At 39.2% G+C, this 24,083-nt stretch overlaps 1 protein-coding gene across 1 annotated transcript in view; it reads left to right on the top strand.

The window, feature by feature from the left end:
* The first annotated feature begins 1,040 nt into the window (after window positions 1-1,040).
* Sec63 (translocation protein Sec63) overlaps window positions 1,041-24,083 on the top strand; it is an 87,770-nt gene continuing 64,727 nt past the window's right edge. Inside the window, exons 1-5 of the mRNA XM_070101844.1 lie at window positions 1,041-1,241; window positions 5,900-5,993; window positions 15,038-15,152; window positions 15,439-15,544; window positions 19,747-19,970. Of these exons, the coding sequence (XP_069957945.1) occupies window positions 1,118-1,241; window positions 5,900-5,993; window positions 15,038-15,152; window positions 15,439-15,544; window positions 19,747-19,970 (663 nt within the window). The 5' untranslated portion in view covers window positions 1,041-1,117. The remainder of the gene's footprint in view (window positions 1,242-5,899; window positions 5,994-15,037; window positions 15,153-15,438; window positions 15,545-19,746; window positions 19,971-24,083) is intronic.

Below are 24,083 nucleotides of genomic sequence, written 5' to 3'. Positions count from 1 at the left end.
GGTAGCGACCTCCAGGTAGGTAGCGACCTCCAGGTAGACTCCAGGTAGGTAGCGACCTCCAGGTAGACTCCAGGTAGGTAGCGACCTCCAGGTAGACTCCAGGTAGGTAGCGACCTCCAGGTAGACTCCAGGTAGGTAGCGACCTCCTGGTAGACTCCAGGTAGGTAGGTAGATAGCGACCTCCAGGTTCCTCTCATCTGGTAATCGAATCCCGACCTCTGAATGTATGAACTGAAGCCGCTACCAGTTGAGCCACGAGTTGTAGCTACAGGAGCACAGTTGTGTCCACTGGAAATAAGTCACTTTGTCTGGCCATTTTTTCAGCTAACTTAAGTAATTTACACACATATATTACTATATATGATAACTGTATTTACGTGTACCTGTACACTCCCATTTTCATTAAATTGTCCATCTAGTTATTTTTAATTTGTTATTCGTATTGAAATATAGGTAAAAAACGCTTTGGTTAGAAAATAATTGCTGAAATTAATAGTGTTTTAAGAAACCATATGTATGTAAATCTGGTTAAAAATCCTTTGATATTTGCTAAGTGGTATCATACATAGGTTAATTATCGTACACCATGAACGTAAGTTAATATATATCTTGAAAATATATATATATATATACCTGCTTGAAATTGTATATGTAAAGTTGATATTTTCATATTTTTAATTTAAAGGTACATTTATGTATGTAGATGTGAGTGAATAAATAAGAGGGACTGACGTAAATGGAAATAAGAAAAAGTGTTCGAATTTATGGCTTTATTCTAGTTTAAATTCATATAATGTATTAAATATATATGCTTATAAAGTGTATGGGCGTTGAAGGCCACTGTCAAAATTAAAATCTAATTGAAATTAGTCAGCTTGACTGACTTTTTTTGAGGGTTATCCTAGGTAATTCACACACACGTTACTATATATGATAATTTGCGTTAACAGCATTTATGTGTACATATACCTAAATAAACAAACTTAATTAGTTACTTATATAAAAGGCTTGTAAAAAGTTTGAGATAGGAGTATAGTAAGTGCCACGGAGGCTCATTTGGCCAGCAGGCTGAGTGTGTGTGTGTGAGTGTGTGAGAGTGAGGTGCTCAGGGCTCACCATGGCTGGCATGAAGTTTGAGTACGATGAATCAGGCTCTACCTTCTTCTACTTCCTCACTAGCTTCCTAGGATTAGTGCTTCTACCTTGTACCTTCTACTTCTGGCCTGCCGTAGAGGGTGAAGGTAAGTGTGGCAAGTCTGAGCCGGGGGTAAATACAGTGTTGGTGTCTTGGGGGAAGGTTTTCTGGCAGATTTTGGGTTGTGGTGGGTGTGTGGTAGGGGTGGTGGGTGTGTGGGGTTGTGGGTTAGGGTGAGATGGAGGTGTGACAGGGTGTAGGGTGGTGAGGAGGAGGATGTAAGGGTGACAGGCCGAGTAACGGGATCTTCAGCCAGCCAGCTGCACCAGATGCTTACACCTCTACTGCTCTTCCTTCTTACCTTACCTTCCTTCTTACCTTAGTTCTTTCTTACCTTAGTTCTTTCTTACCTTAGTTCTTTCTTACCTCGCCCCCTTCCTTCTTACCTTAGTTCTTTCTTACCTCGCCCCCTTCCTTCTTACCTTAGTTCTTCCTTACCTCGCCCCCTTCCTTCTTACCTTAGTTCTTTCTTACCTCGCCCCCTTCCTTCTTACCTTAGTTCTTTCTTACCTCGCCCCCTTCCTTCTTACCTTAGTTCTTCCTTACCTCGCCCCCATCCTTCTTACCTTAGTTCTTCCTTACCTCGCCCCCTTCCTTCTTACCTTAGTTCTTTCTTACCTCGCCCCCTTCTTCCTTACCTTACTTCCTCCATACCTCGCCCCCTTCTTCCTTACCTTACTTCTTCCTTTCCTCACTTCCTTCTTCCTTACCATACTTCCTTCTTTCCTTGCCCCATCTTCCTTATCTTACTTCTTTACCTCGCCTCCTTCCTCCTTACCTTACTGCACTCCTTCCTTACCTCTCACCTTCCTTACCTCTCACCTTCCTTACCTCTCACCTTCCGTACCTCTCACCTTCCGTACCTCTCACCTTCCGTACCTCTCACCTTCCGTACCTCTCACCTTCCGTACCTCTCACCTTCCGTACCTCTCACCTTCCGTACCTCTCACCTTCCGTACCTCTCACCTTCCGTACCTCTCACCTTCCGTACCTCTCACCTTCCGTACCTCTCACCTTCCGTACCTCTCACCTTCCGTACCTCTCACCTTCCGTACCTCTCACCTTCCGTACCTCTCACCTTCCGTACCTCTCACCTTCCGTACCTCTCACCTTCCGTACCTCTCACCTTCCGTACCTCTCACCTTCTGTACCTCTCACCTTCCGTACCTCTCACCTTCCGTACCTCTCACCTTCCGTACCTCTCACCTTCCGTACCTCTCACCTTCCGTACCTCTCACCTTCCTTACCTCTCACCTTCCGTACCTCTCACCTTCCGTACCTCTCACCTTCCGTACCTCTCACCTTCCGTACCTCTCACCTTCCTTACCTCTCACCTTCCTTACCTCTCACCTTCCGTACCTCTCACCTTCCGTACCTCACTCCTTCCTTGCCTCACTCACTCCTTGCCTCACTCACTCCTTCCTTATCTCTGGTGGCTGAGGAGCCCGGTGGTCTGGTGGCTAAAACTCCCACTTCACACACTGAGGGCCCGGGTTCGATTCCCGGCGGGTGGAAATTCCGACACGTTTCCTTACACCTGTTGTCCTGTTCACCTAGCAGCAAATAGGTACCTGGGTGTTAGTCGACTGGTGTGGGTCACATCCTGGGGGACAAGATTAAGGACCCCAATGGAAATAAGTTAGACAGTCCTCGATGACGCACTGACTTTCTTGGGTTATCCTGGGTGGCTAACCCTCCGGGGTTAAAAATCCGAACGAAATCTTATCTTATCTTATCCCCTTCCCTACCTCACTCCTTTGTTACCTCACTTCTTCCTTACCTCACTCACTCCTTCCTTACCTCACTCACTCCTTCCTTACCTCACTCACTCCTTCCTTGCCTCACTCACTCCTTCCTTGCCTCACTCACTCCTTCCTTGCCTCACTCACTCCTTCCTTGCCTCACTCACTCCTTCCTTGCCTCACTCACTCCTTCCTTGCCTCACTCACTCCTTCCTTACCTCATTCACTCCTTCCTTACCTCATTCACTCCTTCCTTACCTCATTCACTCCTTCCTTACCTCACTCACTCCTTCCTTACCTCACTCATTCCTTCCTTACCTCACTCACTCCTTAATTCTTCCCTTCCTTCTTACCTCTCCCCTTCTTCCTAACCCCACTTCCTCCTTACCTCTCCCCTTCCTCATTACCTCACTACTTAACCCCCTTACTTTACTTTTTTACTTTTCTCTTTCCTCCTTAGCGCACTCCCCTTCCTCCTTATTTCTCCCCTTCCCCTTCCACTTTCTCCTTCCTTTTGCCTTTCCATTTCCCCCTTCTTCCTCTTCCTTTTTCCGTTCCTCTTCTTCCTTTTTCCCTTCCTCTTCTTCCTTTTTCCCTTCCTCTTCTTCCTTTTTCCCTTCCTCTTCTTCCTTTTTCCCTTCCTCTTCTTCCTTTTTCCCTTCCTCTTCTTCCTTTTTCCCTTCCTCTTCTTCCTTTTTCCCTTCCTCTTCTTCCTTTTTCCCTTCCCCTTCTTCCTTTTTCCCTTCCTCTTCTTCCTTTTTCCCTTCCTCTTCTTCCTTTTTCCCTTCCTCCTCTTCCTTTTTCCCTTCCTCTTCTTCCTTTTTCCCTTCCTCTTCTTCCTGTTTCCTTTCCTTTTCTTCCTCTTTCCTTTCCTCCTCTTCCTTTTCCCCCTCCTCTCTTGTTCCTTACCCCTTTCCTTCTTTCTTGCCAGTTTGCTATTTGCTAATTATGGTAATGATTATTACAGTGGACCTCCATGAATTCGCGGTTCTGAATTTGCAGCTTCAGTAATTCGTGGATTTTTCCATAGAACCAGACTAATAATTGTTCATAGAAATTCCCACAAATTCGCTGATTTTTTTTTTTTTTTTTGTGGCAATATATAATTTTTTATGCATTTTAACACTAAATATTAAGAAAATTAAATTTTGTAACATAAATTCAGCAAAATTTCCATATGAAATATAATACTTTTACTAAATTAAATTATTACCGTATATTTAACATATGAATACCAAAGAAACCGGGCTTGCATGAATTACAGTACACTACACAATACACAAATAACCCACACATAGAAGAGAGGAGCTTATGACGACATTTCGGTCCGACTTGGCAGGAGGTGGTGGTAGTAGTAGTAGTAGTGGTAGTAGTGGAGGGAAGGAAGTAGTAGTGGGGAGGTAGTAAGAGTAGGAGGGGCCAGTCAAATACTAAGAAAGAGGAGCACTGCAAGGGAGCTGGTGCCCAAAGAGGGTAAGAGCAAGAGCACCGAGGGGGGGGAACAAATAAATAAATAAAAAAAGGAACAAATACATAGGGCAGAAGAAAGACAACCCAAAGGAGAAAAAGGAAAGAGGAAAGGGGAAGAGGGAGAAGAAAAAAGGAGGAATCAGGTTAGGTCACGAGTGTTCTGAAGTTTGGAGCATTTTACAATGTAGTGGGAGAGGAAGGCATCTACAGAGACGAAGCCAGGGCTAAGATTCATACAAGGAAAGTTGCGTATTAGGGAGGATTCAACCAGATGGTGACTGTTAAAGTTGGAAGTAGGGAAGACAGTTTTAGCAGAAGACCAGTCAATAGGATGGCTGTGATCTCTGATGTGACAGAAAAGAGCATTGTTAGTGTCAGCAAGCCTAACGCTATTTTTGTGCTCCCTAAGTCTGTCAGAAAGAGATCGACCAGTTTCTCCAAAGTATTAAAGAGGACAGGAGGAACAAGAAATAAGAGTAGATACCAGGAGCATCAGTAAAGGGAGGAGAGGTATGAATGAGATTAGTGCGAAGAGTGTTAGCCTGGCGGAAAGTAAGTTTGATGTTAGTTATTTTACAGTACACATGGGGGTAACATCGGGATTTTACATTCTATCACTGCGGGAGACATAGCAGTACAGTACTGTATACAGATTTATTTAATTTTTTTTTTTTTTGAAGGGTGATGTATGAAGCTGAGTTTGAAATTAAATTCAAGTGTTTTGGGGCATATTCAGGGTTTATACTATAAAAATAGGCATTTATAGGCATTTTTTAACTGCCTCCAGAATTTGCGGTTTTTCCAAATTCATGGGTGGTCTTAGAATGTAGCCCCTGTGAATTTGGGGGGACTATGGTATTAATGTTGGGTACACCAGTACTGTGCACAGTATATAATTCATATTGTTTTATGTACTGTAGTTGTAGGTTCTCCATTTTTATATTCAGCTTCTGTATTCAGTGCACAGTACATATATTTTATTAGGTTACAATTGTGAATGGCTATTTATCCAGGTTTTTAATGATGAATTTATCTGTTAAGAGTATGAATGAAAATATAACACTGAAAATTTCTAGTAGAGCATAGATATTGTCATTGTTGAGGATTTTTGAATAGTGTTGTTATTATTTCTAAAGATATTTTTAAGAAGTTTGCTGTATTGTACTTTATTGTAAATTTTGGTCAAGGTATTGGCTGGTATAAAGAAAGTACAGCATTTGATAGTAGGTTATGTTAAGGATCATTGTAATCATGCATGAATATTACTTGTAGGAAGATAAAATGTTAGACAAGTAGGCTAATACAGTATGTAATATACTGTATTTAAAGTTCTTTTGAAGGAATTTGCAAGACTCCTCAGAATAAAGGTCTGTTGGTAATTTCCAGTACAGTATACAGTATTTGATGGAAGGTCACTAAAAAGCCTTTGGATCTTTTGTACATAGGTTTGCTATTAATTTATGCAAGTTTCTGTATATCTTATTTTTCACAGAAGACCAAGAAAAAGATCGGTGTGAAATTTTCCAAAGAAAACACTCCAGGCTCAAGAAGCCAGAAAAATGGAAAGGACTCCGAAAAACTACTCAGTAAGTCAAGCCTTGTTATATTTAGAAGTCAGTGTTTGTGTGATAGGTGTTTATTGGAAAATCAAAAGTTAGGCAAAAAGCAATACAAGGAAAGAGTTTATGGCTTTGAATTTATTTACACATTGCAGTCAAGTTTGCAAAAATACAGTAAATCATCGACTTAATAGATCTCAGTTTAAAGGACTTTGGAAATACAGAACAAAATATTCTCAGGTCTATTACGATAGTGCTAAATAGTGTTTAACACTTAATTAAGTTTATTATTATTATTTTTTTTTTTTAAGACAACGGCCATCTCCCACCGAGATGTAAAGTTTTTCTTCTTTTTACATGTAGCAACTTATACAAGAGAAAGGGTTACTAGCTCCTTGCTCCCAGCATTAAATTTTATGACATGCATGGCTTACGGAGGAAGGATTATTTATTATTTATTTATACAGGTCTCCCTCAACATTCGCGTTTTCAACTTTCGCGGGCTTCACACATTCGCGAATTCCCAACCGCTAAATTCCCAGCCACCAAATTCCCAGCCGCCAAATCATATTTAAGTTCCCCACCACCTGCGAGTCCCTACTTCCCTCCCTCCAACCCCCACAACTGGCAGCCAGCCCTCCCACCACTGTGTGGTGAGTGTTTTGTTTGTTCATTATTTGCTATTAAACTACAGTATAAATAATGTAAACCCATTCATGACTGCATATTGGAATGGCTATTTGGACAGGTATTGGACGGTGACATCATGTGTTTACTCTTGAACACAGCAAAGAATCAAACATTTTTGCTACTGCTAATAATAACAATAGTAATAATAACAATAATAATAATAGTAATAATAATAATAATAATAATAATAATAATAATAAATACAATAGAATTGAAGAAGGAAATTGTACAAAAATACGAGGGTTGAAGCAGTAGTGGAGTGTTACGCGCCCCTACTTCACTCCATTATATACAAAAGTAAAAGGCCTGGTTAAAATAAGTTCTGTAATAATATATCGCAAACCACTTTATTACTAGCTAGATAAAGCAGGTTCGACTATATATTATTATCGGGTACAGTATGAATCATCAAAAGTACTCTCATTGTATTATACTGTATTATATTATATCTTTCCCCATGATTATTATAATTATAATATTATATATTATTATTAGGTTAGGTATTACGAATGTGTAACCACTACTGTAGTGACCAATTGGTGGTTCTAGAATTGACGCCACGCGTCGCCTTCTGGCCGAGCTGAAGTCATACTATGAAGTAGTTGAGTGAGTCAGTCAGCTCCTAGCTCTGACTCGGTATGGGTCTTCAACCCAAAGCTCCTAGCTTAAACTAAAACTTTATACCAAGTCTATTGTCTTGCCTTTGCCATTAGTTTCCTGAAGTCTGGTAATTCATGTCACTTATGAAAGATAACTATTTCATTACCCTAGACCTTTCTAAAAGAGTTAAATGGTGAGATTAGTAGATTATTAATGGAAATTATTGTATCATGCTCTGTTAATGAGAATTTGAACGTAAGATTGGGTTTCTTGCTGTATAGTATTTCATTTATAATTGCTTGTGGTTATTTTAATTCACTAACCAAATACCAATGAAGCTAAACGATTGGTAATAAAATAAAACTAACAAAAAATTGGAGTTATTTGTGCCCCTATTGTTACGGTGAAGATTAAGTCGTAACAAATGGGTTGTCTGTCCGGGAGCTACTTACCCTGAAATACATATTTGTTTTGCATTAAAATTAAGCTCCCTTGCGAGAATTAAGAAAATGGATCCAGAAATTAAGTCATTATTAGATGAATTAACAGAGGCTACTCTTGACACTTCAAAATTACAGACGTGTTGGCAAATAGCTAGACAGTTAGATATACCTTATAATAGATACCATAGTGCAGAGACTCTTAGGTCCCTAATTAAGGATAGATTATTTCCGAAATCCCAAGCATTGCCAGAATTAGATTTGGAAGATAGTTTTATTTCTCAGTTCGAGGAAGTAGAAATCCCACGGACGGGAACTGCCTTAAATAATGAAGTAGAGCCAGGGTTTACAAGGCCTTACTACTCAGTCCAGTCTCAAAGCTCTCCCCCGTTCATTTCCCCGGAGTATGTATCGGTGGTTGGAACGAACCCTCAGTCAAATGACGGGGATAATTTTAGGACTGGTGCTCGTCCCAAAATACTTCCGGAGAAGACGCCCGAATTCCCCTCGGTGTCATTACCTCTTGGGAATTTCACGTCCGAACAACTAGAGAGAATAGAACGCATATTACTATTACAAAACTCTCAAATCGAAGCTAGAAGACGTCTAAACGAGGAAGAATTTAGGCGTGAAAGGTTTCGTTTTGAAACAAAGCAGAAGGGAGTTCCGGAAGAAAGAGACGTGAAGAGCACGGTAACCGGGTTTGACTTGCATAAAGCAGCTCTGATGGTACCTAAGTTTAACGAAACAGACTTAGATGAATTCTTTGAAATTTTTGAGAATCAGGCACGTTCAATGGGCTGGCCCAAAGACAAATGGGCCACATTACTGCACACGTCTCTATATGGAAAGGCGCAGTCTTGTGTCGCCTCCTTACCATATGAGTTTTATGTCCAGTACGACGTAGTAAAGAGAACTATTTTAGAAGCATATGACATGCTCCCTATTAGTTACCAAATAGCTTTTCGTTCCATGAAACGGCAAACAGGACAAACTTATTTAGATTTTGCCCGAGGGAAAGCAGTGAACGTTGGTGTCGAGCTTCTCGGGTCACGACTTTAAAAGATCTATCACAATTAATGTTACTAGAAGATTTGTATGCAAATTTTCCAGAGGGAGTTCACCAGTATCTTGTTGGCCATCCGCAAACGACGTTGTTAGAGACTGCTGCGCTGGCAGACAACTTTGAGATTTCCCAGAGGTTGGTACAATCTGAAAGCAGCCAGGTTATCAAATCAGCAACGAGACCCGAACCTGCGAAGCCTTTCGGTAAGCGACCTACCCAACCCGTTCACTCCCGTGTAACAAGTAAACCCGAAGTAAAACACCAAATTCAATCGAGCCCATCCTATAGACCAGATAGGTCATGGGAAAAAATTAAATGTTCATACTGTTCGAAGCTGGGACATTTCAAATCACAATGCTTTAAGCGTGATAGGGACCAGGGAAGGAGTCCATCATATAGATTGCCCACACAAATAATATCCTCTACGACTCGTCCAAGGAAGTCCGAGCCAAGAGTAGACGCTCTGTCCCAAGGAAAAGGAACAGATCCTCCTAGTTGACTAAGCAGAATATGGGTATCATCGTCAAACTTGTCAAGGGCTATGAGTCCTTACTTTTCCAAAAGCAAAGTAGGAATTACCGATAGCCAGTTGTTGCAAGTAAATTCCTTTAGGGATACGGGGTCCTACTTAACATTATTAAGAGAAGGACTGTTATCATTCCCCGCCGGATCATATACAGGTTTCGACGCTCTGTTGGAAGCTTATGGTGGCTCCACTACACGAGTACCCCTGTACAAGTTATATGTTGAAACTTCTATTTTTACAGGCTGGACGTCAATCGGAGTGTCTCCAACTAACTTCCCCATAAAAGACGTAGACCTATTGATTGGGAACGACTTAGCGGAAGAAGGAATATGGAAAGAGCCCATAGTTATGGAAAATCCAACCGAGGAAAATTACGTCATCGAAGCCCGACGAACGGAACCTACCCTCTTTCCTCTGAGCATAGTAACCCGGGCAATGACCAAACAGTCGCGTTCTCCGTTGGTATCGGAGGAAGTCATGGACGACATCGACGTAGGAGTAGGAGACATATTCAATGAAAGCTTGAGTGTCGAGCCAACAATCCACCCAGAACCGATACCAGTTCCTAAGTCGGTGGTTTCCGAAATAGATTTATTCTCGAAGGAGGATCTAGTAAGAGAACTCCAAATAGACCTCTCCTTAAGTGACATCAGGAAGCTTGCTGTGTCGGGAGAAGAAGCCCTTAAAAGCGACAGCTCTTACTATTGGGAGAAGGACTTACTGAAAAAGAAACTAGGATCTCTTAAAAGTGATCATCTAGTGGTCTTGCCTACCCCGTTTGGAAATTTAGCATGTAAGTTTGCTCATGACAGTCCTCAAGGCGGACATCTGGGACAAAAGAAGACTTTTAGAAAAATTGCTAAGCACTTCACATGGCCAAAAATGAAGGAAGAAGTGGAACGGTATGTAAGAAGCTGTTCCGTGTGTCAACTAGTAGGCAAACCTGCTCATAATCCACCACCTGCGCCGTTGAACCCTATACAAGTAAGAGGCGAACCCTTTTCACGTCTGGTGATAGACTGTGTCGGCCCGCTACCCAAGACTCGGCAGGGCAACCAATTCCTGTTCACTATCATGGACACCGTCACCAGGTACCCGGAAGCAGTTCCTCTCAGGAGGATTAATGCTCGCCTAATAGTGAGAGCACTGATTAAGTTCTTCTCTCACTTCGGATTTCCAAGAGAAGTTCAATCGGATCAAGGGTCGAATTTTACTTCAAAATTTTTCCGTGAAGCCTTGGCTCAGTTAGGGGTCAAGACGGTTTACGCGACGGCCTATCGACCCCAATCACAAGGCGTGGTGGAAAGGTTCCATCAAACTTTGAAGATTATGATGAGGTCCTATTGTTTACAGTATTCCAAAGATTGGGATGAAGGTATTCCACTACTCTTGTTTGCCCTAAGAGAAAGCGAACAAGACAACTTGAAGTTTTCGCCATTTGAGTTAATATATGGGCATCAAATTAGAGGACCATTACAGGTTCTCAAAGAAGCTTGGACCGGGAAAGAAACGCCGACTTTTAGGAGCTCTCCTACCTTAATGAAAGAACGCCTGAGCCTAGCTAGAGAATTGGCCGCCAAAAACTTACGACAAGCACAGAGTAAGATGAAGGAGGAATACGATCGTCGAACTAAACTTCGTTCATTTGAACCAAAAGATCAAGTTCTGGTTCAACGATTTCATCAGGGACATGCTCTACAGCCCAAATTTGAAGGTCCTTTAGAAATCGTGAAGCGCCTAAGTGACGTGAACTACTTGGTAAGGATGCCGAAGAAGAGGAACTCACAACGGACGTATCACGTTAACCAACTTAAACCCTATTCAGGAATCTTTTCACCAGTTTCTACTATAACTCCTCTGAACCAAGAACGGGTTCCAGTAAGTTCGGATGAAATGATAGGAATACCAGTTCTTCTGAACAATTCGACAGCCTTAAAGAATTTAAATTCTCTATTGATAAATTTGGAAGTGGACAAAGGACATGAAATAAAATCCCTGATTAAGGCAAATCTCCACCTATTCAACGACGTCCCAAAACCGTGTATGTTGGGTGTGCACGATGTTACTCTCAGAGAACCTACTCCAATCAAGCAATCTCCCTACAGAGTGAGTCCCAAAAAACAAGGTGAGCTAGAGGCAGAGGTGAACTTCTTACTCTCACACGGGTTGATAAAACCAAGTAACAGTCCTTGGGCATCCCCGTGCATTCTAGTCCCCAAACCAGACGGGACCTCCCGTATGTGTACGGATTTTAGAAAAGTCAATGCTGTAACAGTACCTGATGGGTTTCCAATACCCAGAATTGACGACTTAATAGACAAGGTCTCCAGAGCTAAGTATATCAGTAAATTGGACTTGTTAAGAGGGTATTACCAAGTCCCGTTGTCACCAAAAGCTCAAGAGATATCGGCTTTTACGATACCTGGTGGCCTATACAAGTATTGCGTTATGCCCTTCGGCTTCTGTAACGCGGCTTCTACGTTCCAGCGTATTATGAACATACGGGCGGATTGGACGGATTTGAAGCTTACTTAGACGACTTAGTCGTATACAGCGACAGTTGGCCCCAACACCTTAGACAGCTTAAAGCCTTGTTTGACGCCTTAAGTAAACATAATTTTACAGTGAATTTGTCCAAGTGTGAGTTTGGCCAGACGAAAATTAAATACTTAGGATTTATGATTGGACAAGGTGAAGTCGCTCCTTTGAACGCCAAAGTAAAGGCCCTCTTAGAATTTCCTACCCCTAAGGATAGGAAAAGCGTATCAAGATTTTTAGGAGTTGCTGGTTACTACCGTCGGTTCTGTCCGAATTTTGCACAGGTAGCTTTTCCCCTAACTGAATTAACTAGTCCAAAAACAAAGTTTTCATGGACCCAGGACTGTGAAATTGCTTTTAATCGTTTAAAAAGATTACTATCCTCTTCCCCAGTATTGCTAAGTCCTGATTTTAATAAACCATTCCACTTACAAATAGATGCCAGTGCGTATGCTTTGGGAGCCGCATTGTTACAGAAGGCTCCAAATTCTGACCTATTACAACCTGTTTCTTATTTTTCTTCTAAGTTAAAGAAACACCAAATTAATTATTCAACTATAGAAAAAGAAGCCTTAGCTCTCGTTGTATGCCTAGAGAATTTTGATGTATATTTAGGATCCTCTACCCATCAGATATCGGTGTACTCCGATCATAATCCTTTGACCTTCATAAATTCTATGAAATCGAAGAACGCCAGAATACTTCGTTGGGCTTTGAGAATTCAACCCTTCTCTATTACCATTTCCCATATAAAAGGAAAACATAATCTCATTGCTGATGCCCTCTGTAGGCCTTGAAATTTTTATTAATATACCTTTATTTTTAACAGTATGAGTCGGTACTTTTATGACCATCTATGTTGTGGAGAAAGCTGGAGATGATGTAGGACTGCTGTCTATGTTACAACCTCTGCTACTATGACAGATGCTACCCACCACAGAGAGTACAAGTCAATGGCGACCGTCAGTCGCGAGGGAGGAGGTGTTACGCGCCCCTACTTCACTCCATTATATACAAAAATAAAAGGCCTGGTTAAAATAAGTTCTGTAATAATATATCGCGAACCACTTTATTACTAGCTAGATAAAGCAGGTTCAACTATATATTATTATCGGGTACAGTATGAATCATCAAAAGTACTCTCATTGTATTATACTGTATTATATTATATCTTTCCCCATGATTATTATAATTATAATATTATATTATATTATTATTAGGTTAGGTATTACGAATGTGTAACCACTACTGTAGTGACCAATTGGTGGTTCTAGAATTGACGCCACGCGTCGCCTTCTGGCCGAGCTGAAGTCATACTATGAAGTAGTTGAGTGAGTCAGTCAGCTCCTAGCTCTGACTCGGTACGGGTCTTCAACCCAAAGCTCCTAGCTTAAACTAAAACTTTATACCAAGTCTATTGTCTTGCCTTTGCCATTAGTTTCCTGAAGTCTGGTAATTCATGTCACTTATGAAAGATAACTATTTTGTTACCCTAGACCTTTCTAAAATGGTGAGATTAGTAGATTATTAATGGAAATTATTGTATCATACTCTGTTAATGAGAATTTGAACATAAGATTGGGTTTCTTGCTGTATAGTATTTCATTTATAATTGCTTGTGGTTATTTTAATTCACTAACCAAATACCAATGAAGCTAAACGATTGGTAATAAAATAAAACTAACAAAAAATTGGAGTTATTTGTACCCCTATTGTTACGGTGAAGATTAAGTCGTAACATGGAGGAAGTGGTTGACAAATTGCCAGTGTGGCTTTGTTTATGCTGGAGTGAGCATTAGTTTACATGCTGTTCCAAACATTTCACAATAATTCATTGTGTTTGGTGCTTGTAGATTGAGTGTGACTGGAGTGGTTGAGGCTTGAGGCAGCGGTTGAGGCAGCGGTAGAGGCAGTAATTGAGGCAGTGGTATTTAATAACACATGTTGTTAATAATAATAGTACATGTTATTATTAATAACATGTATGTTATTAAATACCACTGCCTCAACCACTGCAGTAGCAGAAATGTTTTGATTCTTTGCTGTGTTCAAGAGTAAACATATGATGTCACTGTCCAATATCTGTCCGAATAGCCATTCCAATATGCAGTCATGAATGGGTTTACATTATTTATACTGTAGTTTAATAGCAAATAATGAACAAACAAAGCACACCACACAGTGGTGGGAGGGCTGGCTGCCAGTTGTGGGGGTCGGAGGGAGGGTAGTAGGGACTCGCAGTGGTTGAGGCAGTGGTGGAGGCAGTGGTATTTAATAACATTCATGTTATTAAACCATAACATGTATGTATTTAGTACAATTTATGACATTTTCATGTATTTTATGATTGTTCATGGTTCAACAAGTTAGGAAGCAGTATTGTATTATATTTCCCTACAATACATTGGGGCACCAAACATTCGCGATTTTTCAACATTAGCGATGCTCTTGATCCCCTAACCCTCGCAAATGTTGAGAGAGACCTGTATTACTATTATTACAGTCACAGTAACACAATCTGATCTCTATCACCATTACTAGGCACCTTCATTTCCCTATTAGTTCAATAAATCAAAGGTTTACTGTACCATGATTTTTTGTAGAGAGTAATGCAATATTCTCAGGTTTCATTTAGTTGCAAAGAAGAAAGTGCAGAGCAGGCATTTATGATAATGTTATTTTATCAATTCACTGTATAGAGCTGTGTCAAGTCAATGACTTGATAAAAGTTTGCCCTGCAACTGTATCTTTTCTCCAAGGATGTTGGCAATATGCCTTTGTCCAGAAATTTAGTAAATCAGTTCCTTTAGGTTTCTTCAAGTGGAATACAGTTTGTTTTGCCATTGTTATATTTGTAGTTGAATAACAAATGGGGAGTTAAGAGTTGAAGTGGGAGATGCCAGTTTTTTTTTTTTTTTTTTTTTTTTTTTTTTTTTTTTTTTTTTTTTTTAACTTTTCTGCAGAGCTGTTTGACCCTTAGAGGTTTAGCACTTTCATTGATAATTAAAAAAAGAAATATAAGTAAAATGCTACAGTATACATTCATGAATTTTTCCCTGTATGATTTTATGTGTGTGTATTAATTTTCATACATAGTGTTTAAACACTTAGTTTTTTTTTTTTCTAAAGTTCACAAAATAACTTCTCTCCTAACTACTCACAGCACATCATTTAATTTGCAAAAATTTCTAATGTATGTTTTGCTCTACAGGCGTCTCTTAATCTTGACAGGCTGGGTGGTAATGGCCTTCCTCGTGTACAAGCTACAGCAGTTTGATTACGAATACGCTAACTTTGACCCTTACGATATTCTGGGGATTGGAGTGGTAAGTTTTATTTTTTAATTTGTTCATCAATATTTGTAAAATAATTAAAAAATAAGTGTATAATAAATAAATTGAGTTATTTGTTGCAAATTATTAGATTTTTACTATTAAAATTAAAAATCTATTTTACAGTAAGGTTACATTTGATATAATTGTTTCTTACTAACATTACTATTGTTTGGCAATGTTTTTATGTAATTATATTTCCTCTCTGTTACTGTACATAGGAACATGTTTTTAATGATTAATATCACATATAACTTACGCTAAGCATTACCTTCCTCAGGGATCATCTATTGCCGAAATAAAAAAGGCCTACAGAAAGCAGTCTCTTGTATACCATCCTGATAAGCCCACAGGCGATGAACGCAAATTTATGAGACTAAATAAAGGTAAATAAACTTTTCAAAATCCTTAACCTACTAAATATACGAGGTATACACTCGTATTATTGTGCCTTTTATATAGACAGAACATTAAACTCCAATATAAACCCTCCACTTAAACTTCTCCTTGATAGCTACAGCAGAACGCACAGTCACAATACAAAGCACAAAGCAGTCTTTAACATCCTTTGTATCAGTCTCACACTATGCAAAAATGCAATGCACATAAAGGGCCCGAAGATCAGGAATTTACTACCTGAACTGGTAAAGGATCCCCTGACTACATACAAATTTAGGGTTATGCTTAAATATCATCTCATCTCTCAGTGTGACCTCTAGTGTATTAAAACATCTGCCAATCCATAAAATATTACTGTTTGAGCCATTAATTGTAATATTGTTTTTAATAGGTGCAACTTCAAGATTATTCTTCTTATAAACCTCCACCTTGACTACCTCACATTAGTGTTAAGATAAAATAGATTTATTAAAAAGTTAATCACTCATATCTTGTCTAGACTTAAGTAGTTATTATGTACCAGGATTAGTCTGTCCGAAATGCCCCGGCATGATAGTGGCTTTCTTTGTACTTAACAAATCAAAATTGTAGTTGCACATAGTAACCTTAGGAAAGAAATAAAATTTTTAATCTTTTATTTTATTTTAATACTGATGAATTTGTGTGAATTGACGGTACTCTACATCAGTAAGCATTGATAGGCGTGAAAATTAAAAATGGAATTGCTGCACACAGTATTTTGGAAGTTATACTTCAAATTGTGTGAAATAGCAATTGCATATAATGCACCTTTCCTGAAAGTTGGCACAGGCACTAGCTCAATGCCTCTCTTCTGCATTTTATCTTTCCTATTCTTATAAAAAATTGAATTAAATGTTTTGAGAATTTAACCCTTTGACTGTTTCAGGCCCCTCTCTGAAACTCATTCTGTCACTCAATTTTTGAAAAAAAAAAATTATTTTTTCTTATGAAATGATAGAGAATCTTTTCCCGATGGTAATGACACCAAAAGTTCGAAATTTGGTCGAAAACTCGTGGAATTATGCTCCCGCGAATTTAGCGGTCTCGGCGACATAAGCATATCGGCGATTTTGCCGACTTTGAGCCCTATTTTCAGCCAATTCTATTGTTCCAGTTGACCAAACTCATAGCTATTTCTTTAGAACTCCATTTTATCTATCAGCTGAGTACAAGAAACCTCCCATTTACTAATATGGACTACCCAATATGGTGGTCAGAAATTGGCAATTTGGCCAATTTCACGCAAACTAAAAAAGATGCCAATTTCAAAATAGGGTCCAGAATAAACAAGGTAGACATTCGTGGCACTAAAATAACATATGCTCTGTTCATTAGTCACATCTCTAGGCTCCTCTTATATTATTATTGCTTTCTATTTTGATTTTTTATTCATACAAAAAAATACAAAATTTACTGTTATGCAGACTACTGCATTATTGTAAAAATGGTATAAATAATATCAGTGCACTAGTGAAAGAATATTAGACTCCCCAGTTGACATGTATTGGACGTGTGGTGTGATTTATTTACTCCTGAACATTGGTAAAAATCGAACATTTCCGCTACTTTGAGCTCAGTTTCAAGGTCGTTTTCATCGTCAAAGTAATGAAAATCATCTCTATTTCTGTAATATGTTTTCCATTTTATCACCTAAGACCATGAAAACGCGAATACAACGATAAATACTATACGAAAATACGCCTCAAAGTCTGCGTTTTATTCCAAAAAAACGATCAGTTTTTTTTTTCTCATTACGCAATGTGTGCTGCAGGATTTTTTTTATGTGGTGCACACTGACCACACAGACCCATTCTCTCACATGTGGGCCTACCAGCTTTCTCCCGCTTGATTTGAAGCCGCTAGAATTATTGAGTATATATACGTCAGAAACATTGGCTCGTATGACGTATTTATACGTCGAAAACAGTCAAAGGGTTAAATAGTGTTCATGTTGAGAAAATTCATATTTAAAGAAAAATTCAATATCCAAAATCTTTTAATAATAATAATAATGATAATAATATTGTTCAAGCCAGTTTGTCACAAATATTGGTTTACAATACAGTATACTACAGTGGACCCCCGCCTTGCGAACGCATCGCTTTACGTTAAATCTGCCATACGAAGCATTTGAACGCAAAAATTTTGCCTCGCCTCACGATAAAAAGCTTGCCTTACGTGATTCGTCTGGGACGCATCCCACGTGTGGCCTCAGTGCCAGTGTTTACAAGCCAGCCAGTGCGGTCACATCTACGCATACATTCGGTACATTTCACATTATCCCAGTGTTTTTAGTGCTTGTAACTGCAAAATAAGTCACCATGGACCTCAAGAAAGCTTCTAGTGCCATCCCTGTGGTAAAAAGGGTGAGAATTAGCATGAAATTGAAAAAAGAGATTAAGGAAATGTGTGCAAAGTGGGTTGAACTGCAAACCTTTACAGATGAAAATCACCCTGACACAGCTACTGCAAGCCGTGTTGGCAACCTGTACAATGACAATGTTATGGCCCATTTTAGGAAAGCCTTAAAGGAACGGGAGGTACGGAGCTCTATGGACAGATTTGTTGTGCGACAGAGGTCCAGTGACTCTCAAGCTGGTTCTAGTGGCATTAAAAGAAGAAGGGAAGTAACCCCGGAAAAGGACTTGCTACCTCATGCTTCCTAAAGGAAGGGGATTCCCCTTCTAAACAATAACTTCCACACACTCCCCTCCTCCCATCCCATCAATCATCACCAGATCTTCAATAAAGGTAAGTGTCATGTATTCTATTCTTAGTAGAGTAGTAATTGTGCATGTCTTCTTCAGTTTGTGTGTATTAAAATTAATATTTCATGTGGTAAAAAACATTTTTTTTCATACTTTGGGGTGTCAGGAACAGATTAATTTGATTTCCATTATTTCTTATGGGGAAAATTAATTTGGCTAATGATAATTTCGGCTTACGATGAGCTCTCAGGAACAGATTAATATTGTATGGCGGGGGTCCACTGTACGTATTTGTTTCTTATATAGGAAAGCCCATATTTGTGTATTGTAATATAGTTCTGATTTTTTTTTTTTTTTAACTGGCCATATCCCATCAAGGCAGTTCTGAATGGCAGTTATTATTAGAGTTACAGTGGATCTCCGGATATTGGCCAGTGCAGATATCGGCCAAATCGGATTTCGGCCGCTTTTTTTTTGGGGCCGAAATTCCATCCTGGATTTTGGCAGGCAACTCAGAAATTGGTCGTATTAGACATGTCCGCCTGTCACGCCGCATGCGTGAGTCAGTTTGGCTGTGTGTCTCAGTGAGTGAGCAACACTCTGAGCATTCATCCAAACATTTTTTTATAATCCATTGTTTTTTGTGGTTGTTTATTGAGTGCGACTGCGAAATAAGCCACCATGGGCCCAAAGAAAGTTCCTAGTGCCAGCCCTTTGGTAAAGAAAGTGAGAAACACGATAGAATTCAAGAAAGAAATTATAGCAAAGTACGAAAGTGGTGTACGTGTGCTCGAGCTTGCCAGGATGTATGGCATATCCATATCAACAGTCACTTCCATCCTGGCAAAGAAAGTAGAAATCAAGGAAGCTAATGTTGCAACAGGGGTAAATATGCTATTGAAACAAAGATCACAAACAATCGAAGATGTGGAGAAGTTATTGTTGTTGTGGATTAACGATAACAGTTTTTTTGTGCGACGGGTGCAGTGACTAAAGCTGGTCCAAGTGCCAGTAAAAGACAAAGAAGGGAAGTAACCCTGGATAGGGACTTGATAACTGAAGTCCTTATGGAGGGGGATTTCCCTTCCAAACAATAATCAGTCCTCCCTCTCTCCTTGTCTTCCATACGCCAACAAGAATCATCAATAAAGGTAAATGTGATGTTAAATGTTCATTTATCCACTTTATTTGTTATTTTATTTAGTTCTCATTGTTTTGTGTATGTAAAACTGTAGTTAGTCTTTAAAAATGTATTTTTGTTAATATATTTGGGTGTCTGGAACGGATTAATTGTATTTACATTCATTCTTATGGGAAATATTACTTCGGTTTTCGGATTTAGACTGACCTTCCGGAACGGATTACAACTGAAATACGGGGTTCCACTGTACTTAACACCTGTTTATCTTTAATTTTCTGTTCCAGTTTAGAAGTGTAAATTTTTATATTTTGTTTTTCAGCTTACCTGGCTCTGACCGATGATGATGCCAGACGGAACTATGAGCGTTATGGTCACCCAGATGGCCCGGGAGCTATGCATTTTGGAATTGCCCTTCCATCATGGATTGTCGAGAAAGAAAATTCTCTGTGGGTGCTTGGGCTGTATGGCCTCGTGTTTATGATTGCGCTACCGACGGTTGTTGCCATATGGTGGTACAGGTCTTCCAAGTTCTCCAATGATCAGGTATCTGTGATTTGTTTAGGTTTTCCTTAATATCTGGACACAGGTATTTTGATGTCAGTGAGGTGGCTCTTAGTCTAAGGAATTTGAACTGTGTTCCCTTTCCTTGGAGTGATCCTGAGTACCTCCTATTCTTCTAGGTGCTTTATGACCTACCTTCCTCATCCTTGGATCAAAATTACTTCCCATTGAGCATGCACTGTATGACCCCTTTGGGTTTAGCATTTGTTCATGAAATATTTAATGTACACTGTATAGTGTTTTAACCCTTTGAGGGTCCATCCCATAGTTCTGCGGCTTTGAAGCCAAGGTCCAAGCCATAGTAATACGTAATGAGCTCATCTCGCTCATATAAGCTGTGAGCGGTAAATTTGGGCATAGATATGAGAGAATGCATCTCTGTGGTAAGTGTGCATCATACAAAACAAATCCTGCAGCACACTGTGCATAATGAGGAAAAAAAAACTGCGACCGTGTTTTTGGATTAAAGCAGCAACTTTGTGGCGTATTTTCCTATGTTTTTTTATGGTTGTGTTTGCAGTCACCCTGCCTCGGTGGGAGATGGCCAACTTGTTGAAAAAAAAAAAAAAAAAATTGCAGTTTCTTGGTCTCATTTGATAGAATGGAGGATATATTACAGATTGGTTTTTAGTACTGAAAATAGCTTGAAATAGAGCTCCAAGTAGTGGAAATGCTTAGTTTTTGCCAATGTTCAAGAATAAACAAATCATATCACAATTCCAAGACACACAGGCTGGTGGGTTTACTGTGTGTTCACGAATGCTCTGATATTATTTATACAATTATTATAATACAGGTCCGCCATCACAAATCCGGCAATCAGTTATTCGGTTCCTTCAGTTATTCGGCACTAATTTCGGCTAGCATAATTTCAAATTTCAAGGGTCGCCAACCTACTGGTGCTGTTTGGTAGTGCTACTTGCTGCATAAGTCATTCCAATTTCTTTTTCTCCATTTATTGTTATAACCTGCTTACTTTTAGCCCTTGCCATGGTTCCAATGAATAAAAGAAATGCTTCTCATTATGTAAAGCACCAACACAGTACATTGTCCATTAAAGATAAGGTGGCTTTGAAGCCACTGTTGGTTGCCATGAGCTCAATATCATGATGCAGGAGAATATGCTTTATTATTATGCTAATATCAACACTACCACTTATTTGCCTATCACAATTGATCTAATATGACATAATAAACAATATAAATAACATAAAACATGTTAAATACTCCAGAATAAATATTTGGCATAATACTGAGCAGTTCAACGGAGGTATGAAGAGGATATGGTATACAAATACCATTCTCCTATCCCTGTCATGGGGCTTATATTAGAAAAAATGGAGTATACCACAGGGCTAACTGTGATATACACTCATACTCTGCCATAAACCTGAAACAAAAAAGTTATTTTCTCTATATAGATTATCACACTTAGCAGCATACGTGTAGAGAACCTAGGATAACCCAAAAAATTCAACGTGGCTTATTTCTAGTACCTGGCTTGGGTTAGCCATATATGATTTTTGGTAAATATTCGATTCCCAGCCAGGGTAGAAACATTAGGTGTCTCTCTTTACACCTGTTGTCTATGTTTACCCATCAGTAAATGGGCACCTGGGCATTAGTGGACTAGTGTGGGTGTTATCCTGGGACACTGACCTAATTTTCTTGAAATACTCTGCATAACAAGCAGCTTTCTATACAGTAATATGTCACTGACGTCAGCTAGGCCTGTATACCTTGTACATGTACGTATAGTAAATAAAGATATTATTATTATTATTATTATTATTATTATTTATTATTTTCTCAATTGTTTGTTGGGTTATCTTATTGAAACTTGGGCAATGTATGATGGAAAGATGCTTTATCTTTTAACTCCACGCCTCTTGTCAAGACCCTCGCATTTACTTCTCTTACAACCCCATCTATAAATATATTAAACAACCACGGTGACATCACACATCCTTGTCTAAGGCCTACTTTTACTGGGAAATAATTTCCCTCTTTCCTACATACTCTAACTTGAGCCTCACTATCCTCGTAAAAACTCTTCACTGCTTTCAGTAACCTACCTCCTACACCATACACTTGCAACATCTGCCACATTGCCCCTCTATCCACCCTGTCATACGCCTTTTCCAAATCCATAAATGCCACAAAGACCTCTTTAGCCTTATCTAAATACTGTTCACTTATATGTTTCACTGTAAACACCTGGTCCACACACCCCCTACCTTTCCTAAAGCCTCCTTGTTCATCTGCTATCCTATTCTCCGTCTTACTCTTAATTCTTTCAATAATAACTCTACCATACACTTTACCAGGTATACTCAGCAGACTTATCCCCCTATAATTTTTGCACTCTCTTTTATACCCTTTGCCTTTATACAAAGGAACTATGCATGCTCTCTGCCAATCCCTAGGTACCTTACCCTCTTCCATACATTTATTAAATAATTGCATCAAGCACTCCAAAACTATATCCCCACCTGCTTTTAACATTTCTATCTTTATCCCATCAATCCCAGCTGCCTTACCCCCTTTCATTTTACCTACTGCCTCACGAATTTCCCCCACACTCACAACTGGCTCTTCCTCACTCCTACAAGATGTTATTCCTCCTTGCCCTATACACGAAATCACAGCTTCCCTATCTTCATCAACATTTAACAATTCCTCAAAATATTCCCTCCATCTTCCCAGTACCTCTAACTCTCCATTTAATAACTCTCCTCTCCTATTTTTAACTGACAAATCCATTTGTTCTCTAGGCTTTCTTAACTTGTTAATCTCACTCCAAAACTTTTTCTTATTTTCAACAAAATTTGTTGATAACATCTCACCCACTCTCTCGTTTGCTCTCTTTTTACATTGCTTCACCACTCTCTTAACCTCTCTCTTTTTCTCCATATACTCTTCCCTCCTTGCATCACTTCTACTTTGTAAAAACTTCTCATATGCTAACTTTTTCTCCCTTACTACTCTCTTTACATCATCATTCCACCAATCGCTCCTCTTCCCTCCTGCACCCACTTTCCTGTAACCACAAACTTCTGCTGAACACTCTAACACTACATTTTTAAACCTACCCCATACCTCTTTGACCCCATTGCCTATGTTCTCATTAGCCCATCTATCCTCCAATAGCTGTTTATATCTTACCCTAACTGCCTCCTCTTTTAGTTTATAAACCTTCACCTCTCTCTTCCCTGATGCTTCTATTCTCCTTGTATCCCATCTACCTTTTACTCTCAGTGTAGCTACAACTAGAAAGTGATCTGATATATCTGTGGCCCCTCTATAAACATGTACATCCTGAAGTCTACTCAACAGTCTTTTATCTACCAATACATAATCCAACAAACTACTGTCATTTCGCCCTACATCATATCTTGTATACTTATTTATCCTCTTTTTCTTAAAATATGTATTACCTATAACTAAACCCCTTTCTATACAAAGTTCAATCAAAGGGCTCCCATTATCATTTACACCTGGCACCCCAAACTTACCTACCACACCCTCTCTAAAAGTTTCTCCTACTTTAGCATTCAGGTCCCCTACCACAATTACTCTCTCACTTGGTTCAAAGGCTCCTATACATTCACTTAAAATCTCCCAGAATCTCTCTCTCTCCTCTGCATTCCTCTCTTCTCCAGGTGCATACACGCTTATTATGACCCACTTCTCGCATCCAACCTTTACTTTAATCCACATAATTCTTGAATTTACACATTCATATTCTCTTTTCTCCTTCCATAACTGATCATAAAACATAAAAAGATGATAAATACACCCCACAATAGAATAAATAAACATAAATATGAGATGTGGTAGCAGACGACTTGCACAAGTGACGCCATATTAGAAATGATAATAATAATAATAATCACCGAGTCTCATTAAATGTTGTATATTACGTTAATATACACATTTTCATTAATCCATCCATGATATTTTTTTCAAAATTATATAACAAGCACGATACATAACATTAAAAGATGATAAATACACCCTACAGTAGAATAAATAAACATAAATATGAGATGTGGTAGCCAGATAACTTGTACAAGTGACGCCAAGAATAACATT

The sequence above is a fragment of the Cherax quadricarinatus genome, chromosome 79 (genome assembly GCF_038502225.1).
Source record: "Cherax quadricarinatus isolate ZL_2023a chromosome 79, ASM3850222v1, whole genome shotgun sequence".
NCBI lineage: Eukaryota > Metazoa > Arthropoda > Malacostraca > Decapoda > Parastacidae > Cherax > Cherax quadricarinatus.
Note: the sequence above shows the minus strand (reverse complement) of the source record. Positions and strands in the feature narration are given on the sequence as shown.